This window comes from Lipotes vexillifer, unplaced genomic scaffold (assembly GCF_000442215.2).
Source record: "Lipotes vexillifer unplaced genomic scaffold, Lipotes_vexillifer_v1.1 scaffold584, whole genome shotgun sequence".
Taxonomy (NCBI): Eukaryota; Metazoa; Chordata; class Mammalia; order Artiodactyla; family Lipotidae; genus Lipotes; species Lipotes vexillifer.
In genome coordinates this window covers 1,411,641-1,430,605 of record NW_006783036.1, presented here as the reverse complement: position 1 = coordinate 1,430,605, position 18,965 = coordinate 1,411,641, and the positions used below count along the sequence as shown (strand labels likewise).

The window sequence follows — 18,965 nt, the reverse complement described above, 5'->3', positions numbered from 1 at the left end:
CTAGAGCCCATGAGCCACAACTGCTGGGCCCACGTGCCACAGCTACTAAAGCCCATGCACCTAGAGCCCATGCTCCGCGACAAGAGAAGCCACTGCAATGAGAAGCCCACACACCACAACGAAGAGTAGCCCCCGCTCACTGCAACTAGAGAAAGCCTGCGCTCAGCAATGAAGACCCAATGCAGCCAAGAATGAATGAATGAATGAATGAATGAATGAAATGCTTTACATACAGAAGAATGTTACATATTTGCCATATAAATATGTTTAGGGTATTTGATTCAAGAAATGGATCAGCAACAATACTTTAAATCAGTCACGTTGTAACCTTCCCCAACCTGACCTCCTTCTTTGTTTCCCACCTTACAAGGTAACCATTAACAAAAATTTTGTTACTATTTTCTTTCTTTTTAAAATTAATTTATTTTTATATATTAATTTATTTCTTGATTTTGGCTGCATTGGGTCTTCATTGCTGCACGTGGGCTTTCTCTGGTTGCAGCAAGCGAGAGCTACTCTTCTTTGCAGTGCGCAGGATTCTCATTGCAGTGGCTTCTCTTGCTATGGAGCATGGGCTTTAGGCATGTGCGCTTCAGTAGTTGCAGCACGTGGGCTCAGTAGTTGTGGCTCGCACACTCTAGAGTGCAGGCTCAGTAGTTGTGGCGCACGGGCTTAGTTGCTTCACGACATATGGGATCTTCCCTGACCAGGAATCAAACCCGTGTCCCTTGCATTGGCAGGCGGATTCTTAACCACTGTGCCACCAGGGAAGTCCCTGTGTTACTATTTTCTTGATTGTTTTTATAATTTTACCACATAAGGATCCCTCATCAATATAGTGTGAAGATTTTAAATATTATATAAATGGAATCATGTTATTTGTGTCCTTCTCCTATTTGCTTTATTTTGCCCAAATTGTGTTCCATGTTGATGTATTTAGATGTAATTTACTTTCACTGCTCTGCTTTTTTCATGGTTATATACTATCCTATTATATGAATATTTCATGATTTATTTTATCCATTTTCTGTCTGATTCAGAGACATTTGGATTGCTAATAGCTATTTGTATCACAGACACTGCTACGGATTGTTCCGTATGTGTCCTGGTGAAGTTGTTTATGTTTCTTAAGGATATGTGTCCAGTAGTAGACTTATTGGTTCACAGGGTATGTACATCCTCATTCATCCAAAGCAGTTGTGTTAATTTATATTCCCATCAGTAGCATATAAGACAGTTCAAGTAATGTCACATCCTCATCAAAATTTGATTTTGTCTGATTTTTCAATTCTTGACTATCTGATGGATATAAAACTATGTCATTGTGGTTTTCATTTATATTCCCATGATTGCTGATGAGTATTACATCATTCATATTTTTCTTGGCTTTTGTTTCTTCTGTGAATTGCCTGTTCAAGCCTGTTCAGTTTCTAGTGGATTTTTTCTTAATCATTTTAGAGATTATGTATTCTGGATACTGACGTGGCAGATTATCTTCTTCTGTTTGATGGTATATCTTTTCATTCTCTGGATGTTGTCTTTTGATGAATAGCAGAATATCTTAATTTTAACACACCTGAATTGTCATTCTTTTCCTATATGGTTTGTACCTTTTCTGTGTTCTTTTTTTTTTTGCGGTACGCGGATCTCTCACTGTTGTGGCCTCTCCCATCGCGGAGCACAAGCTCCAGACGCGCAGGCTCAGCGGCCATGGTTCACGGGCCCAGCCGCTTTGCGGCATGTGGGATCTTCCCGGACCGGGGCACGAACCCGTGTCCCCTGCACCGGCAGGTGGACTCTCAACCACTGCGCCACCAGGGAAGCCCCTTTTCTGTGGTCTTTAAGAAATTCTTCCCTGCCTGGGGCCATAAAGATATTTTTCTCTGTTGTCTCAAAGGTTTATAATCTTTAATCCACCTTGAAGTTGTGCATATTGTGAAGTAGCAATCCAATTATGTTTTTTCATACATGTTACAACTTACTGCCTCATCTCTCCTTTCCCCACTCTTCTGCAATACAGAGTTTCCGTACCTACCTCTACACACACATACTGTGTTCTTCCAAAGTGGTTATTCTGGTTCACTTCACAATTGGCTATTTTAAAGGCAGTTTTTTTACATTTATTTTCATATTTAAAATTTTTATTTTCAGTAGTAGAAGGGCAGGGCTTCCCTTGTTTCACATTGGTTAAGAATCTGCCTGCCAACACAGGGGACACCAGTTCGAGCCCTGGTCCGGGAAGATCCCACATGCTGCGGAGCAACTAAGCCTGTGAGCCACAACTACTGAACCTGCACTCTAGAGCCCACGAGCCACAACTACTGAAGCCCGCGCACCTAGAGCCTGTGCTCCGCAACTGGAGAAGCCACCGCAATGAAAAACCTGCGCACTGCAATGAAAAGTAGACCCTGCTCGCCGCAACTAGAGAAAGCCTGCGCGTGGCAACAAAAACCCAACGCGGCCAGAAATAAATAAATTTATTTTAAAAATAGTAGAATGGCAAATGATAAACAGAATCCCAAAATATATGACAGGAGAAATCTGAGCTAAATTTATAGAAGCACAAGAGTGACAAAGGAGACTTATCCTCTCTCAGGCTATGTATGACACATGAAGTAGAGGAAAAAAGATACAGATCTTAATATAGAGCCCCTCCACTAACCCATATTACAAATTGCGCATTTTTAATTTAATGAATTAATTTTTTTTTATGTTTTTTTTTTGACCACACCATGTGGCATGCTGGATCTTAGTTCCCTGACCAGGGATCAAACCCGTGCCCCCTGCAGTGGAAGCACGGAGTCTTAACCACTGGACTGCCAGGGAAGTTCCACACATTTGTGCATGTTTTAAAAAAGCATTACAGCTCTGTGCCAGTCAAATCTATGATGATTGCAGCGTAAATGATTTCCTCACTGTTGGGCAATGCATAACTTACGCAACTATAAACAGTTAATATGATTAATAAGCCTGACTAAGAGATCTTTCCAGGCTACATTTTCTGAACAAGCAATAAAAATAGAAACCAATAAAAATAGAAACAAACAAAAAGTACAAGCATGTGGGACTTGAAAACACTCTTTGAATTCATGGGGTCAAAGAGAAAATGCAAACCAAAATTGCAGTGTATCTAGAAAGTAACACTGTGTATCCGAATCTATAGAATACTGCTTTTGGTGTTCAAGTAAATTTGAAACCTTAAACACATTATTAAACAAAAAATGACAATACATTAAATATTCAACTAACAAGTTAGAGAAGAGAACAAAATAAATCTCAGGAACGAAGAATAATGTAAGGAACTTACAAAGGGCAGAAATTAGTGAATTGGAAAAACAATCAAAATGATCTAGAGCTTTTTGGGGTTTTTTTGGGTTTTTTTTTGAGAGGGGGATGAGAAGGGAGGCAGTAAAATAGATAAACCACTAGTTACTTAATCCAGGGGATAGGGAGAGACAACACAAAGTATGAGTATGAAATGAGGGGCAGGGAAAAGACCAGATAGAGAAGAATTAAAATTATTATGAGAGAACCTTTTCTGCAAATCAACTAGAACACCTAAAAAATGGATAATTTTCTAGGAAAATGTAACTTATCAAAATTAACTCTACAAAAGAATCTAAATGCATCAGTAACTACAGAAGAAATTGAATAGTGGTAAAAAGGCCAGCTGCCACCTCAGATTGCCATATGCAGAATTTCATGATTGGCTTCTTTGAAACCTTCAGTGAATAGATCTTGAAGGGAAGCTTCCAAATTCTTCTCTGGAATTCACATACATGGCTATCAAAATGTATTAGAAACAGGGAAGAAAACTATAGTTCAATCTCACTTGCAACATCCATTCAAAAATTCAGAATTAAAGTATTAGCATATAGGACTTCCAGTTAAACATTAGTACATTTATCTTTGCTCCTTCCTCCCACTCGCTAAATAGTAGTAAAGGAATTAAAAAGGAGTGTCAAAAATAGAGAAGACTGGCAGACAAAGAATTAAACCTAGTTTGCCAGATGGAAAGCAGATGGATGAATAGTTGTGTGTGTGTGTGTGTGTGTGTGTGTACACTATTATATATATTTTTTCATGTAATAGACTTAGCAAATTATAGTGAACTGAAACCAATCCCTAAGGGTACACTTAGGGGTGGGAATAGATAGGCTGGTGCCAGCAAAAATCATGCTGAGTCATGCCACAGAATTCAGCAAGTTTAAGGATGAGTTCTGTTAGCTTCTTTTGTGGGTGGAGGTACACGTAGAACTGGAAACAGGATTGGCTTAAAATGTTTAACTGGGCCTCATATCACCTTCAGGCAACCCGCCCTTCTCTGCCCCAGTAGAAATTGGGCAGTTTATTTTCTGAAGAGGTAGAATTGAAGAGCATCTAGACTTGGGGACCCCATACTAAAAACAGGGGCCCGCTGAGTGGTGAGATACTCTTTCTGTCTTCCCTCTCCTTGCTTGCCTCCCAGAACTCTTTAGCCCTTCATGTGTTGCCTGAAAAGGAGATTGGAGGATTCTTCTCCAGGAAAATTGAGTTAAATGAAAATATAGATAGAGACATTATTGTCTTTCAGTGAATCTACTTAATCTTTGCCCGGTCATCCTATGGTCCAGCTTTTATATATATAACGTTTAGTCCAGCATTTTGGTGCCTCTCTTAAATATGGGAGGACAGCCAAGAATCTCCAGATATTTGAGGATAACTGGAAACTAAAACAAACAAGAATAAGAAAGAGAAAGGAACACTGGAAGAGGAAACTCAGCTACTTTAAAAAAAACAACAACAACACTATAATTACGTTTTCAAAGATTTTAAAAAGAGGGAGACAGAATGCAATAATGACCATTATATTCATGACAGAAGAACATGGTGCATTGAGAAAGGACTGTTGGGGAGAGGGTAATTTATGGTATTGGAAAGAAATTCAATAAAAGGGTTGGAAAATAAAGTCAAGGAAAGCTCTCAGAAAGTATTACAGAAGTTCATAGAGATGAAAATTAAGAAAGATACCATGTGAAATTGGGGTACCATCTAGGAGGTCTAGTTTCTGGTAAAGAGGTGTAAAAAGAACTGGGGATAGGAGGGGAGATTATCAAAGACTAACAGAAGGTGATTTCCCAGAACTGTAGGACCTGAATTTCCAGATTGAAAGGCTCAGTGCCCAATACAGTAAATGACAAAAGACCCGCAATATATCTGGACTGAATGCTAATGTACCACAGAGACTGAATCTGTGGTATATTAAAATTTAAATACATCAAAATTAAAGAGAAGGAAGAGGAAAAAATAGGTCACAAAGAATTGTAGCAGAATGTCATCATACCATTCCACACCACTGTAAGCTGGAAGGAAATGGATCGAGGCCTTTAAAATTCTGAGAGAACTGGATATTCATGTGTAAAAGAATGAAACTGGACCCCTGTCTTATACCATGCACAAAAACTAACTCATGGATTAAGGATTTAAATGGAAGATATGAAACCATAAAGCTCGTGGAAGAAAACAGTGGGAAAAAGCTCCTTTACATTGTTCTTAGCAATGACCTTTTTTTTTTTAATATGACACCAAAATCACAAGCCAAAAAAGTGGGACTACAAAAAACTTCACAGCAAAAAAAAACAAACAGTCAACAAAATGAAAAGGCAGCCTACAAAATGGGAGAAAAGGAACTCCTACAACCAGTAGCAAATAAAACCCCAAATAATCCAATTTTAAAAGCAACAGGGCTTCCCTGGTGGCGCAGTGGTTGAGAGTCCGCCTGCTGATGCAGGGGACACGGGTTCATTCCCCGGTCCGGGAAGATCCCACATGCTGTGGAGCGGCTGGGCCCGTGAGCCATGGCCGCTGAGCCTGTGCTTCCGGAGCCTATGCTCTGCAATGGGAGAGGCCACAGCAGTGAGAGGCCCGCATACAGCAAAAAATTAAAAATTAAAAAGCAACAAAGGATCTGAATAGACATTTTTCCAACGAAGACATTCAAATAGCTGACAAGTGCATGAAAAGGTGTTCAACATCACTAACCATCAAGGGAATGCAAATCGAAACTGCAGTGAGATATCACCTCAACCTGTTAGAATGGTTGTTATCAAAAAGACAAGAGATAAATGCTGACAAAGGTGTACAGAAATGGGAAACCTTGTGTACTGTTGGTAGTAATGTAGATTGGTACAACTACTTTGGAAAACAGTATGGAAGTTTCTCAAAAAATTAAAATTAGAGCTACCATATACACTTCTGGGTGTATATCCACAGGAAATGCAGTTACTATCTCAGAGATATCTGAGATCCCATGTTCATTGCATTGTATACTCTAATAGCCAAGCTAGGGAAACAACCTAGCGTTCATTGACAGATGAATGGGTAAGGAAAGTATGAGGAGTATTATTATATATTCTAACCTATAATAATAGGAATATTATTCAGCTGTAAAAATGGAAATCCTGCTCTTTGTGACAACATGGATGGACCTTGAGGGCATTATGCTAAGTTAAATCAGATAAATACTCTGTGATATCAGTTATATGTGGAATCTTTAAAAAAATTGAACTTATAAAAACAGAGAGTAGATGGTGGTTGCCAGGGGATGGGGGTGTTGAGGGAAATGGGGAGCTGTTGGTCAAAGGGTACAAACTTCCAGTTACAAGATGGAAAGTTCCAGGGATCTATTGTACAGCGTGGTGACTATGGTTAGCAAGTACTGTGTACTTGAAAGTTGCCGTGATAGTGGACCTTAAATGTTCTCACCACAACGAAAACAACAACAAAATGGTAATTATGTGAGGTGAGGGGTGTGTTAGCTAACTTTGCTGTGGTAAAGATTTCACAATATATATGTGTATCAAATCATCACATTGTACAACCTTAGACTTACACAGTATTCTATGTCAATTATATCTCATTAAAACGGGGGGGTGCATTTCTGAGAGAAAACAATTATGACCTGCCTAGAATTTTTTTTTTTTTTTTTTTTTTTTTTTTGTTTATTTTTGGCTGCTTTTGGGTCTTCGTTGCTGTGTGCAGGCTTTCTCTGCTTGCAGTGAGCAGGGGCTACTCTTGGTTGCGGTGCTCTGGCTTCTCATTGTGGTGGTTTCTCTTGTTGCAGAGCACAGGCTCTAGGCGTGTGGGCTTCAGTAGTTGTGGCATGTGGGCTCAGTAGTTGTGGCTTGCAAGCTCTAGAGTAAAGGCTCAGTAGTTGTGGCGCACGGGCTTGGTTGCTCCGTGGCATGTGGGATCTTCCTGGACCAGGGCTCGAACCCACATCCCCTGTGTTGGCAGGCGGATTCTTAACCACTGTGCCACCAGGGAAGTCCTGACCTAGAATTCTTTACCCAGCCAAAATGTCAATCAAATGTGAAGATAGAATCACAACATTCTTGCAAGGTTTTAATCATACACTTGTCCTTCCTCAGGAGCTGTTGGTGGGATATTTCACCACAACGGGGGACAGTAGTAAAAAAGAGAAGAGCATAGGGTCTAGAACAGGAAATCCAACACAGCAGGCCTTGAGAGCAGGACAGAGGCTTCCAGAATATGCATATTTCCAGGGGGGGGGAAAGAAAGAAAACGTGACTATTTGCAAGTATTTGAGAGGAGATATACACTTCTGTTACAAAGTTTAAGGGTGAATTAGTAAAGTGAGACATACATAGAAAACCTAAGTGAACAAAATAACCGAGACAGTCATTAGCTCAAAGGAAATCAGAAACATTTTTGATAAATAAAAAAAATGGAAATGCATTCCTAGTGTGGCTATAAAGAATATTTATATAATGTAAACTGAATACTTTAGCCAAATATTATGGTAACTGATCAGGAGGAAGGTGGGAAGGGATGTGGGGTGGGGGACAGGATGTAAGAGAGCTAAATCTTCACTGCCAATACTAAGAAAATAGCTAATATCAGGGGGAGGGGCTAAGAAATCATAGAATAACAGCACAAGCATGCTATTCAGAAGTAAGGTAGCAGGGACTTCCCTGGCGGTCCAGTGGTTAAGACTTTGCTTTGCAATGCACGGGGTGCGTGTTTGATCCCTGGTCGGGGAGCTAAGATCCCACATGCCTTGTGGCCAATAAACCAAAACATGAAACAGAAGCAATATTGTAACAAATTCAATAAAGACTTTAAAATGGTCCATGTCAAAAAATATATATATATTAAAAAAAGAGAAAGTAAGGCAGCAAATACCTGAGTTGAAAGTGCTTGACATTATGAACAAGGGTTGAGGGTGGAGAGATATATTACATTACACAGTTCAACTTTTAAAACTATATGTACTGCTTTTAGCAATAAAAATTAAACATAATATTTATTTAGCCAAAACTGTAATAGAACCTCATGAAGAGGATGGAGAGGGGGAGCATAAGTCTGTGTTTGGAAGGGTTTACAAAAGTTAAATCCAAAGTGGGAGTCACAAGACAGTGTCTAAAATGGAAAATCAAGGAAGCAATATAATCTGGCATTTTAGAAATATGCAGTAAACAATAGATGAAATAGCTTAAAAAATTGAAAGGATTGCTCATGAAAGTCAGCAAAGAGGGTGAATTTGAGTAAGGACCCAACATTTTCTGCTATGGCAGACAAAGGTCTTATTTCCATACTATATAAAAGGTCTTGCAAATCGAGGAGAAACAGGAGTATATAACCTAATAGAACAGCTACATGGATCCATACGGCTGAATCTCAGAAACATTTTGTTGAAGGAGAAAAAAGCAAGGAATACATACATATGGTGGTAAATAAGTGGGGGGAAAGGGACTTGATCCGCAGAATCTCAGAAACATTTTGTTGAAGGAGAAAAAAGCAAGGAATACATACATATGGTGGTAAATAAGTGGGGGGAAAGGGACTTGATCCGCGTAACAGGAGAGTTGTGAGGACATCTGCTCAGAGAAGGATGCGGGGGGAGAAGCTTCACTGTTCATGGTGATGTTCAAGTTCTTCAGTTGGAAAGGTAGATCCACATGCGATCCTTTCATCATCAAGCTGTAAAACTTACATGTATGCTCCATATATTCTTTTGCATTGATCAAACATTTTACAATAAAACGTTTTCAAAGAAAGCAGGGACGTATTGAAATGAGAACCCTGTTCACTACACATGCATCTCACATATAGCTAGGAAAGAGCATGGGAGAAGTGAAAGTGACAGTGAGAAGACAGCAGTCTATGAACCAGGAAGTTGGTCCTCATCAGACACTGAATCTGCAAGCGCCTTGATCTTGGACTTGCCATCCTCCAAAATTGTGAGAAATCAATGTTCATAGTTCAAGCTAAAAAAAAAAAAAACAAACAAACAGAAAGAAAGCAGGGACAGGGACTTCCCTGGTGGTCCAGTGGCTAAGGCTCTGCACTCCCAATGTAGGGGGCCCGGGTTTGATCCCTGGTCGGGGAACTAGATCCCACATGCTACAACTAAAAGAATTAAAAGATCCCGCATGCCACAACTAAGACATGGTGCAACCAAATAAATAAATTAAAAAAAAAAAAAAAGGAAAGCGGAGACAGAGTTTTAAAACCCCAGATGGGGAAGCTGAGGTACCAGAGGTTAAAGAAAAATCATGAGCAAGTGAATAGGAAAAGAGTCTCAAGGCCAGGAATTCAGTGGATATTTTCAGTCATCAGCTTAAAGACAAAACTTGGGTCTTCCATTAAGTGGCAAGTGACTTAGTCCGTGGCCATGATAGGCAGAAAGTTAAATTAGTCCCTCTAAGTGTCTTCATCTTAATGAAGCTGTTTCACTATGTTGGCAAATAATGAAATGAGGCAAAAAGGCAAGAAAGGAGAAATCGAGAAGAGGGTGAAAGGGATTCCAAACGTGGATTAATGAGCAGTAGTAGCAGTACAAGAGAAATCTTGGCGAATCACAATAGACCAGAGGGCTAAGAATAATCCAGGGGCAGAAGAGGAAGCAAAGAGAGAACAGTATTTAGCCTGAAAGCAGCTTACCTTGTCCGATTATGTTTAACGGAAGCCTAAAATCTACAGGCATGTTTATTACTGATTGATGTTATTCTGTTCTTTATGTCACACATTTTAAAGTCTCCATCTGATACAAGAAAATCAGGGACCAATTTTATGATCTTTCATGACATGATGGATACTTTACTTTTCTTCCACGGGAGTTGTGAGGGTCGTGTCATTTTTAAACTACATGCAGAATTCTTAGTTTGATCTGCAAAATTCAGCACTCAATTATGGACCATCTTGTATAGTTCAGTAGATTTCAAAGTGCTGGAGAATGTGTACCATATGCTTCCTTCTATCTCATGGCATTTTGCTTGGTGCTAAGCATGTATTAAAAGCTTAATAACTATTTCATGATTGATTACTATCAAGTTGTATATCTTTAATGTCTAAAATGCAGAAAATTGGCTAATCTTACAATGCTAGATGGGAATTAAACAACTACAAAGGAAAATCTGATTAAGGGATATTTTTTAAGGTGAAGTTAATTTTAACAAATGTTAAGTCAAATGAGCTAAAAAGTGAATTTGTTTTTTATAAATTAATCTCATAATTTGTAAATTTATGGTTAATTAAGTAAAATTATTTAAAAAAAAAAAAAAAAAAAAAAAAAGGTCTTGCAAATCGAGGAGAAACAGGAGTATATAACCTAATAGAAAATAGTCAAAAGATACACTCAGGCAATTAGTAGGACAGATGGTCAGTATTCAAGTAAAAAATGTTTAACATCCGAAAAGATAACATTTTTCCACCAGATTTGCAAAAAACTGATAATACATATTGTTGGCAAGAGTGTAGAGAATCAGGAACTCTGTTATTGCTGACATAGTTTAAATTAATATACATTTAGAGAGTAATATAGCACTAACAAAATTTTAAAAGCATGTGTGCCCTTTGGCCCCCCAATCTACTCTGCCAGTATATTTGCATAAGTGTATGAGGATGTATATATACATACAAGGATGCTCATTGTAATGTTACAACAGCAAAAAGTTAGGGATAACCTACATGATATCAGTAAAATTCTGGTTAATTACACTGTAGTACACCCACACATATGTATCTCCCCCCATCTATAGACAGCTCTTCCTGGGTAGGAGATAGGTCACTGCCTTTGCCTAGTGTTAAACAAATGGTGTTTAATAGTGCTCTTATCTTCTCTGTTATTTGTTAACTTTCTTATTCTGTTGTTTATTTTAATGTTAGGGTGGTTCTGAGAGTAACTAAACTTTCTTTAAGCTCCTTAAGTTTTGCCTTACTGTGCTGGCTATCATATTTGCTGGACTTTAAAGATATTTCCTGGAAGACTTGTCTGCCTTTCACCCATCAGCAGCCTTGGCCCAGACTATGAAAAGGAATAGTAAACTCTCTTCTTGTTAACAGTCCTCAGAATACAGCAGTTTTCTTTTTCAGGAATTCCCCTTTTGTCAAAAAACACTTTTCTTTGTTCATTCTCCATCTTTTTCTTAAAATTCAAATTAATTGGAGGAGAGGAGATAGATACTACAGTTGTGATTCAGAGTTCAAAGGACAGATAAAAGTATAGAAGGCAAAGTCTTCATCTACTCCTTGACTTCCATCCATCCAGGTCCCTGCCCTGGGACCACCAGTGGCATCAGTTTCTATTTGTCCTTCTAGAGGTATTCTGTTTATAGAGAAGCAAAGACATTTTTTTTCTTTCTTTTTCACATCAGAGCATTTTGACAGTTCCTTCTCCACGAACTCTTTGGGCTTTTGCCAGGCTCTCTCCCTCAGTTTTGTCTGAGAGGGTCTTTGATTGTTCTTTTGTTCAGCAGAGGTGCTGTGATCAGTGTGGTGAGTGAGACAAAGGGACATAATGAGGAAAAAGCAGGTACATCATCCTTCTCTCTTTCCTTCATGAAGTACCCCAGAGATGTTCCAGGGTCTGGGAAGCTGGTTACAAACAGAGGTTTGTGGCCCCACTTGTATGTCTGTGGTAGGCATTAGATTCTAGTGTCTGGATTTCATTCTGTCACTCTGGCTGCCTCTTCCAAGTCTCCACTGTGGGCCTCAGCTCTCTTCTCTCTGAAATGCTTGCTCATTGATGATTCTGTTTTTTTCATTTTATAGTTGGGCGGTGTCATTTCCTTCCAAGGATACTATCCCTATGCTAATAATTCTACAGAATTTATCTCTAGCCCAGATTTCTTTCCTGAGCTTCAGACCCAAATACCAAGTACCATGCTATGCTTTCAGTATCCTCACTTAACTGCCCCTCACGTGGCATGTCCAAAGCCAGACTCGCTGCAGCTTGAGTCTTCTCTGTCTCAGAGTGGCACCCAGATTCACAAACTTGGGTGTCAGCTTCAACTCTGCCTCCCTCTCCCTTATCCCCTGAATGCTTCTTACCTGTATCTCCTTCTCTTCATCCAAGGCAGCTAATAATTACTCACAATCTTGATTTACAGTTCACCTCTTTCCTAGTAAAGAAAAGGTTGGCGATTGTATTCCTGTCCATTATTTGTAATACATGAGTTGTCATCCAGCGTGTCACTCAGCTGCCATGAAAAGCACAGGCTCTCAACCTTTGGCCTGTTCATTCTGTCTCATACGTATATACCTGGAGAAGCAAGTCTGAACACTTTGGTCATGATGATTTAGATCACAGTTTGATGACTATGATAACATCTCACCCTACCCTATGCTGTCTCTTAAATGCTCATTTTATTTTTATATCAATTGGTAAAATTGTTTTTTCCCAAGGATAATTCCTGTACATCCTCAGTACAGGCTTTGGGGACATTTCTTTACTCTGTAGTACTGTAGGCTTAGTGTGTTTAGTGTTCTCGTCACCAGGGTCCACGTCTTTGCCTTTAGAGATGTTTGTTCTCCTGTCTACCAGTTCCTAAAGGACATAAAAATGGGAAGATGTGTAGAGGGTAGAGATTAGTCGATGAGGAGAGAACTCTTTCACTTTACACATTTCTGTTATTTCATTTTATTTTTTACAACTAGCATCTGCATAAGGTTGAAAGGGAATGTAGAGAAATAAGATAGTAGAAATAGGTGAACGTCTTATTTAAATGTCCTTTTATAGTAGCAAAACTTTTAAAAAAATGTTGTACAATCCTAGTAGGGACTTTGCTTAAAGTTCATGTTTTCTTTTCAATAAATTATTTATATCCAAATTTATCTTCAGCTATCAGGTTCACAGTTGATACAAATAAATGAAATCTCTGGCATTTTAACCATATATGCAAATTGTCAACTTTTAAAAAAATTCTTTGCCAGTACCCACCTGTTGCTCTGGATTTTCTGTATTGCCAGCTTGTAATCTGTCAGTTGTTTTACTTGTACATTTCAAAGGTGGCTGCTTGGACTCATGAGATGAGTGTGGACTCTGGAGTCAGACACCTCAGACTCTGGACTCCGGCACGTGTTAGCTGAGAGAACCTGATCGAGTTTCTTAACTTTCTTAGTCCTCCTCTCCTGTACATTGGAGATGACCGTAGTCACCTGACAGAGTTGTGAAAATTAAGTCAGAGAGGATCATAGACGTGAAGCATCTAGTGCTGAGCTTCAGACAGAGGTGACACTTGATCACTATTAGCTTTTTGCTTCCTCTCCCCACCCCCTTTGATTAACTTGGTATAGAGTTTATGAACTCATCTCTACCTGATGTATAATTCTGATAGAGGCAGATATGTAAAGTTATTTTGGTAATACCCTGACACTATCCTGCTAGGGAACCTTTGGCTATTCTTTCTACAGCGTAAGCTTGTACTATTCATCCTTCTATCTGGTGCCACTCACCTTTCCTCTGTTTTCACAACGCAGCCCTTGGTGTGACCTCTACTGTATGTAACTCAGGGGGTTTCAAACTTCAGTGTTACCAGTAGTGTACTACTACTCTCTAAAAATTACTCCAAAACTTAGCAGCTTAGAGCCATGTGTCATCTCACAGTTTCTGTGAGTCATGTGTTTGGGAGTGACTTAGTTTGATGGTTCTGGCTCAGGTGCTCTCAAGAGATTTTGGGTGAGAGCCACAGATGCAGCATCCAAAGATTTGATTGGGGCTGGTGTATCCGCTTCCAAAAGGCCCTCTCACCTGGCTCTTGTCTAGGGCCTGCAGTTCCTCACCAGCTGTGGGTATGAGTCCTCATTTCCTTGCCATCTGAGCCTGTCCATTGAGGTGTTCAGTGTGCTCACGACATGCAAGGAAGTGATCTGTGAGAGCAAGGAGGGAGTCTCTGAAGTCCCCTCACCATTGCCTCTGCCTTACTCTGTTCATTAGAAGCAAGTCACTCAGTGCAGTCCACACACAAAGGGAGGGGTATTAAGTTCTGCCTTTTGAGGGGAGGATTGTCAAAGGATTTGTGGACCTGTTTGAAAACCACCGCACCTGGGGTGGTGGTTGAAAGGTGAGATTCTCAAGGCCCATTTCAGATCTACTGATGGATAGAGCCCAGGAACCTACAGTTTGCACAAACACCCTAATGATTCTGATGCTGGTGGCCTGAAGCCCACACTTGGAAACCCACTGCTCTGCCAGATGGATCACTTGGTCTTCTTTAAATAGTCTTAATTGGTTGCACCTCCCTGTCTCTGCTCACATATATGGAGCACACTTAGCCAGCCCATTTTCAACTGCATAAATCCAGTTACCTCCATGGTGCCCACTACCTCAGACATAAGTGAGCTCTCCCTCCCTTGAATCCCTATAGTATTACATTTTTTTTTCCTGCTCTTTGGTTCTAATCACTTTAGCTCTGATGTTTTAGTGCTGCACTGCTAGTAGGGATTTAAAAAACAATCGCTTTCATTTGACCTCTCTCGCCAGCAAAACTACGACAACCCTGTAATAGGCATTCTGCTGCTCAGGATTTCAAAGCAGTGTGGTCATTAGAATGCTAAAGAGCCTGGCTCAGACCACACTTCTTGGTAGTTAGTACTTTCCTGCAGGCATTTGTCAAACAAATGAGTTCCTGTTGTGGGCCAGGCTTGGTTTCAAGGATGCAGTAGTGAAGGGAGACCGACGTGCTCACTGTGGATGAGGACAGACACAACAGTGAACTGGTAAACAGAAATGTATTATCACAACTTGAAAGACAGTCTAGGAAGGAAGTAAACAGATTGCTATGATGTAAAACAAAGGAGACCTACTTAGATGAGGTTTTTAGAGAATCTGCCTGAGTCTTGAAGGGTGAAAAGGAAAAAAGACTCTAAGGAAGGAAAGAGCTTAGTATGTTCTAATATCTGAGAGAAGTCAGGGTGGCTGGAGCTGAGGTTGGAGGGTAGGCAGAGGCTGCCATGGCCGTGGTCAGGGTTTCATTCTAAATGCAGTGTCCTAAGCTGTGTTAGTATGATACCCAACTTGGCGCTCTTCTAATTTAGCATTTGTAGAAATAACTGGGAGGTTCAAATTATAGCTACAAGTCCAACTGTGATGGATTGGAAAAACGAGATTCCTGTGTTAGCTTGACAGAGGGAAATTAAGAAAGAACTCAATCCTGAATGGTTGTCAGGGAGGCTATCTTCTCATCTCAGAACAGAAAATGTGGGAATGACCACAACAGCAATAGGAAGTATTTATGTTGGAGATAAAAGTGCTCCTGCCTTTAGGGATGATCCAGTATTCTAGACAGGAAGGCTCTTCATCTTGATTACATGTTTTTAAGCTCTGAGCTGTCTGTAGGTCAGATACCATGCCTTTCAGCTGTTAGCTGCTGATTCAGTTCTAGATCAGACGTGGTGGACAAGGACAAGTGCAGGGAGAGCCCCAACTTCCTTTTCCCATAGCCAGCTGCTGCTCATTTCCCAAACCACATTCCAGCCTTGCCTCCTGTAGGCTGTATAGTATACTGGGTGCTGGGAGACTAGTTCCGGCCATATTCCCCATGGAAAGATAGTAGGACCTTGGAAGATCTTTTTCCCTCTTTTTCTGGTTTCCATTTGATTGCAGGAGGGTTGTATAAGATGACCTGTAAAATTCTGTTATTTTCTGAAATCTCATATTAGCCCAGGCCCTAATGCTGTGACCTGCCTCTCAACTCACAGCAGGTGTTTGTGCAACAATTTACTATTTCCCCTTATTCTGTGTGATGGGTAGTCAGCTTGAAGTGGTTTTATTCAAAATCTTCTTATAGAATTGCTTGGAATTATCATGATGCCGTTCATTGTGACTATACAAGTTTTGATTTGCAGAATTAGAACCCCTAGGTAGTTATTGAATCACACTAAGTCTAATCACAAGCTATTCCTGTTTAAACCTGATTTCTGTGTTCAAGATAGCAAAATATATTTCAGAGTATAATTCACAATAGCAAAATATCATCCTCTTCTGGGACCTCTGCTTTTTTCGTAAGATAAAGTTAAAGTATTTAGTATTAGGTAACAAAACTGCTTCATAATTACCCTGGATTTCTATTTCTTAGATGTGGACTATTATCAGTGAATCAATTATCTAAGAGAAAATTTAAATTTATATTGCATCCATGGAATATAAATATATCTTCATTAAATATATATAATGTTTAATAACCTGTATTGGGGGAATTGTGTGTGTGTTTGTTTTTTAGCTCTTCAGAGAAGTAAGAATAATGAAGATTTTAAATCATCCAAACATAGGTACTTTCTGCTTTCTTAAATACTTTTGGGTCTAAATGCATTCTTGAAAGTATGTCATAAAGCTAAACATATATTCCAGGAGTGACAGGAGATTTCTTCCCTTCTCCCAGCCCAGGTACACTTTTAGAATATATATGTATATATATATTGATCATTTTTGTTAAGTTTTTGAAATTACTAAAGATAGGTTAAAAGATTAATGTAAAGCTTTAATTCAGTAGAAACATATGTAATCAGATTATAATTTTCTAATTTTTAATATGTTAGAAAATGTCATAATTGTACTTAATTTATAGATAGAGAAGAGGGAATTATAGTAAGTTAGAGTTACGATTTTCAAAGGTGTAAAACTTTCTGCTCTAGCTGTGTTCCTAAGAAAATACTGGTACATTGAATCATATTTTAAAAGAAATAGGGAACTAGCTAGCCAACTCTGGATTTCAAATTCCAACTTCCCACCAAAAAAATACTGCCAAGAACTAGCTAACTTAAACCTTTTTGTTTTGTTTTTTAATTACTTACGGTGTACCCTGATTATTCTCTATACTTACTACTAAATGACATATCTTTGAAAATATAAATTTCTAAAAATTTAAATTCCCATTGGATTAAAATAGTTTACGCAGAAGAGCCAGTATTTGCATTGGAATTTTATTTTATTTTATTTTATTTTATTTTATTTTATTTTATTTTATTTTATTTATTTATTTTTGGCCGGGCCATGTGGTTTGTAGGATCTTAGTTCCCTGACCAGGGATCGAACCCCAGCCCCCTGCAGTGGAAGCTAGGAGTCCTAACCACTGGACTGCCAGGGAATTCCCCTTGCATTGGAATTTTAGAAAGCTGTTATTTATATGTTGATGGTTTACCAGCATATATGCCTTAAATTTCTTTAAATAATTTTTCTTAACAGCCTGAACATATATCATCTTAAAAATGATATGATACTTTTATTCACCAGTTCGACAAACACATCCAGTACTGTGTAAGGTACTTTATTTGATCTAATACTCTTGTGTTAAACATCAGAAAATAACCCACAATATAAGAGATTAGCATTCTCCCTCCCTGCTCCCTTTTTTGCTAAATTTAATTGTAAAGTATGTATTACCAAAGTAGATACAGGCGATAGTGATTTGATAGCTTAAGAGATTAACTTCAGTTTCATTTAAAATTTTTATATTTCTGATTGATTTGTTATGGTTTTATGAATTAGTAATAGAAATATTTGTATCTGTAACAAGAGACTGCTATAGTAGTCACACTGACCCATTGAAAATAATTCTTTTTAAAAAGTTCTTTTCAATTATTTATAGTATAATCCCTTCTACTTTGACATCTCTGGTTTAGAATAGAAACAAAGGAACTTCCTTAGGAATTCCCTGGCAGTCCAGTGGTTAGGACTCCACACTCTCACTGCCAGGGGCTCAGGTTGGATCCCTGGTCGGGGAGCTAAGATCCTGCATGGCAGAGCCAAAAAAATAAAATAAAATAAAATAAAATACATCTTTAAGAAAAAGAAAAGAAACAAAGGGACCTTGTTCTCTGAGAATTGTGATAAGTTTCCCAAGCAACAGAAGTCTCAAGTGGAATTATATGTATCCTTAAAGCCATAATGACAAGTGAATGGACTTGCACTTTTAGGAATAGAACAGATATAGACGTAGTACAGGAGGATGAAATGAGAGCAGATACACTTCACTAGACTGCTGAGTGCATCCTGAAGTTACACCATTTGAGCACCCAGAAACTATGTTTATTTTTATGGAATTCCATGTTTTTATAAAGTCTTTTCTGCTGTTGTAATATATTATAAATTTTCTGAAAAGAATTTTTTAGAGGGCCAGCTATTAAAATCTTTAACAGGAAAAAGTTAGTTTTTGTAGTTATAGTTTATATGTACATAGTACTGTGCATATGGACATTTGTTTCTTTTTCTCCTGTATCTTCTCCCCTCCCCTAGTGAAGTTATTCGAAGTCATTGAAACTGACAAAACACTCTACCTAATCATGGAGTACGCCAGTGGAGGTAAGAAATTTATAAATTGTTTTTCTTTCTTTCTTCTGTTTTAGAAGAATACACAACCACACAGCCCACACGGATAATTGTTAAAGTTTCATTTAACATTCAGAATCATAATACACTAGAATGAGAATCAGGAAGGCTGATTCCTAGCAGTTCTGTGGGTTGCTATTAAGTGTTTCATTATTAACATCATTAATTGATAATATGCAAATACTTGGATTTTTTTTATTATGGTATAACATAAAATTTACTGTTTTAACCATTTCAAGTGTATAGTTCTGTGGCATTAAGTACATTCACATTGTTAACCATTATCATCATCCATCTTCAGAACTTTTTCATTTTCCCAAAATGAAACTCTGTCTCCATTAAACAGTAACTCCCCATC

The 18,965-nt window shown here is 38.6% G+C and overlaps 1 protein-coding gene across 3 annotated transcripts in view; it reads left to right on the top strand.

Annotated features, from left to right (window-relative positions):
- MARK3 (microtubule affinity regulating kinase 3) overlaps positions 1-18,965 on the top strand; it is a 105,321-nt gene that overhangs the window by 45,846 nt on the left and 40,510 nt on the right. For all 3 annotated transcript variants that reach the window (XM_007455605.1, XM_007455603.1, XM_007455604.1), the window contains exons 4-5: positions 16,503-16,551; positions 18,515-18,580. In XM_007455605.1, the coding sequence (XP_007455667.1) occupies positions 16,503-16,551; positions 18,515-18,580 (115 nt within the window). The remainder of the gene's footprint in view (positions 1-16,502; positions 16,552-18,514; positions 18,581-18,965) is intronic.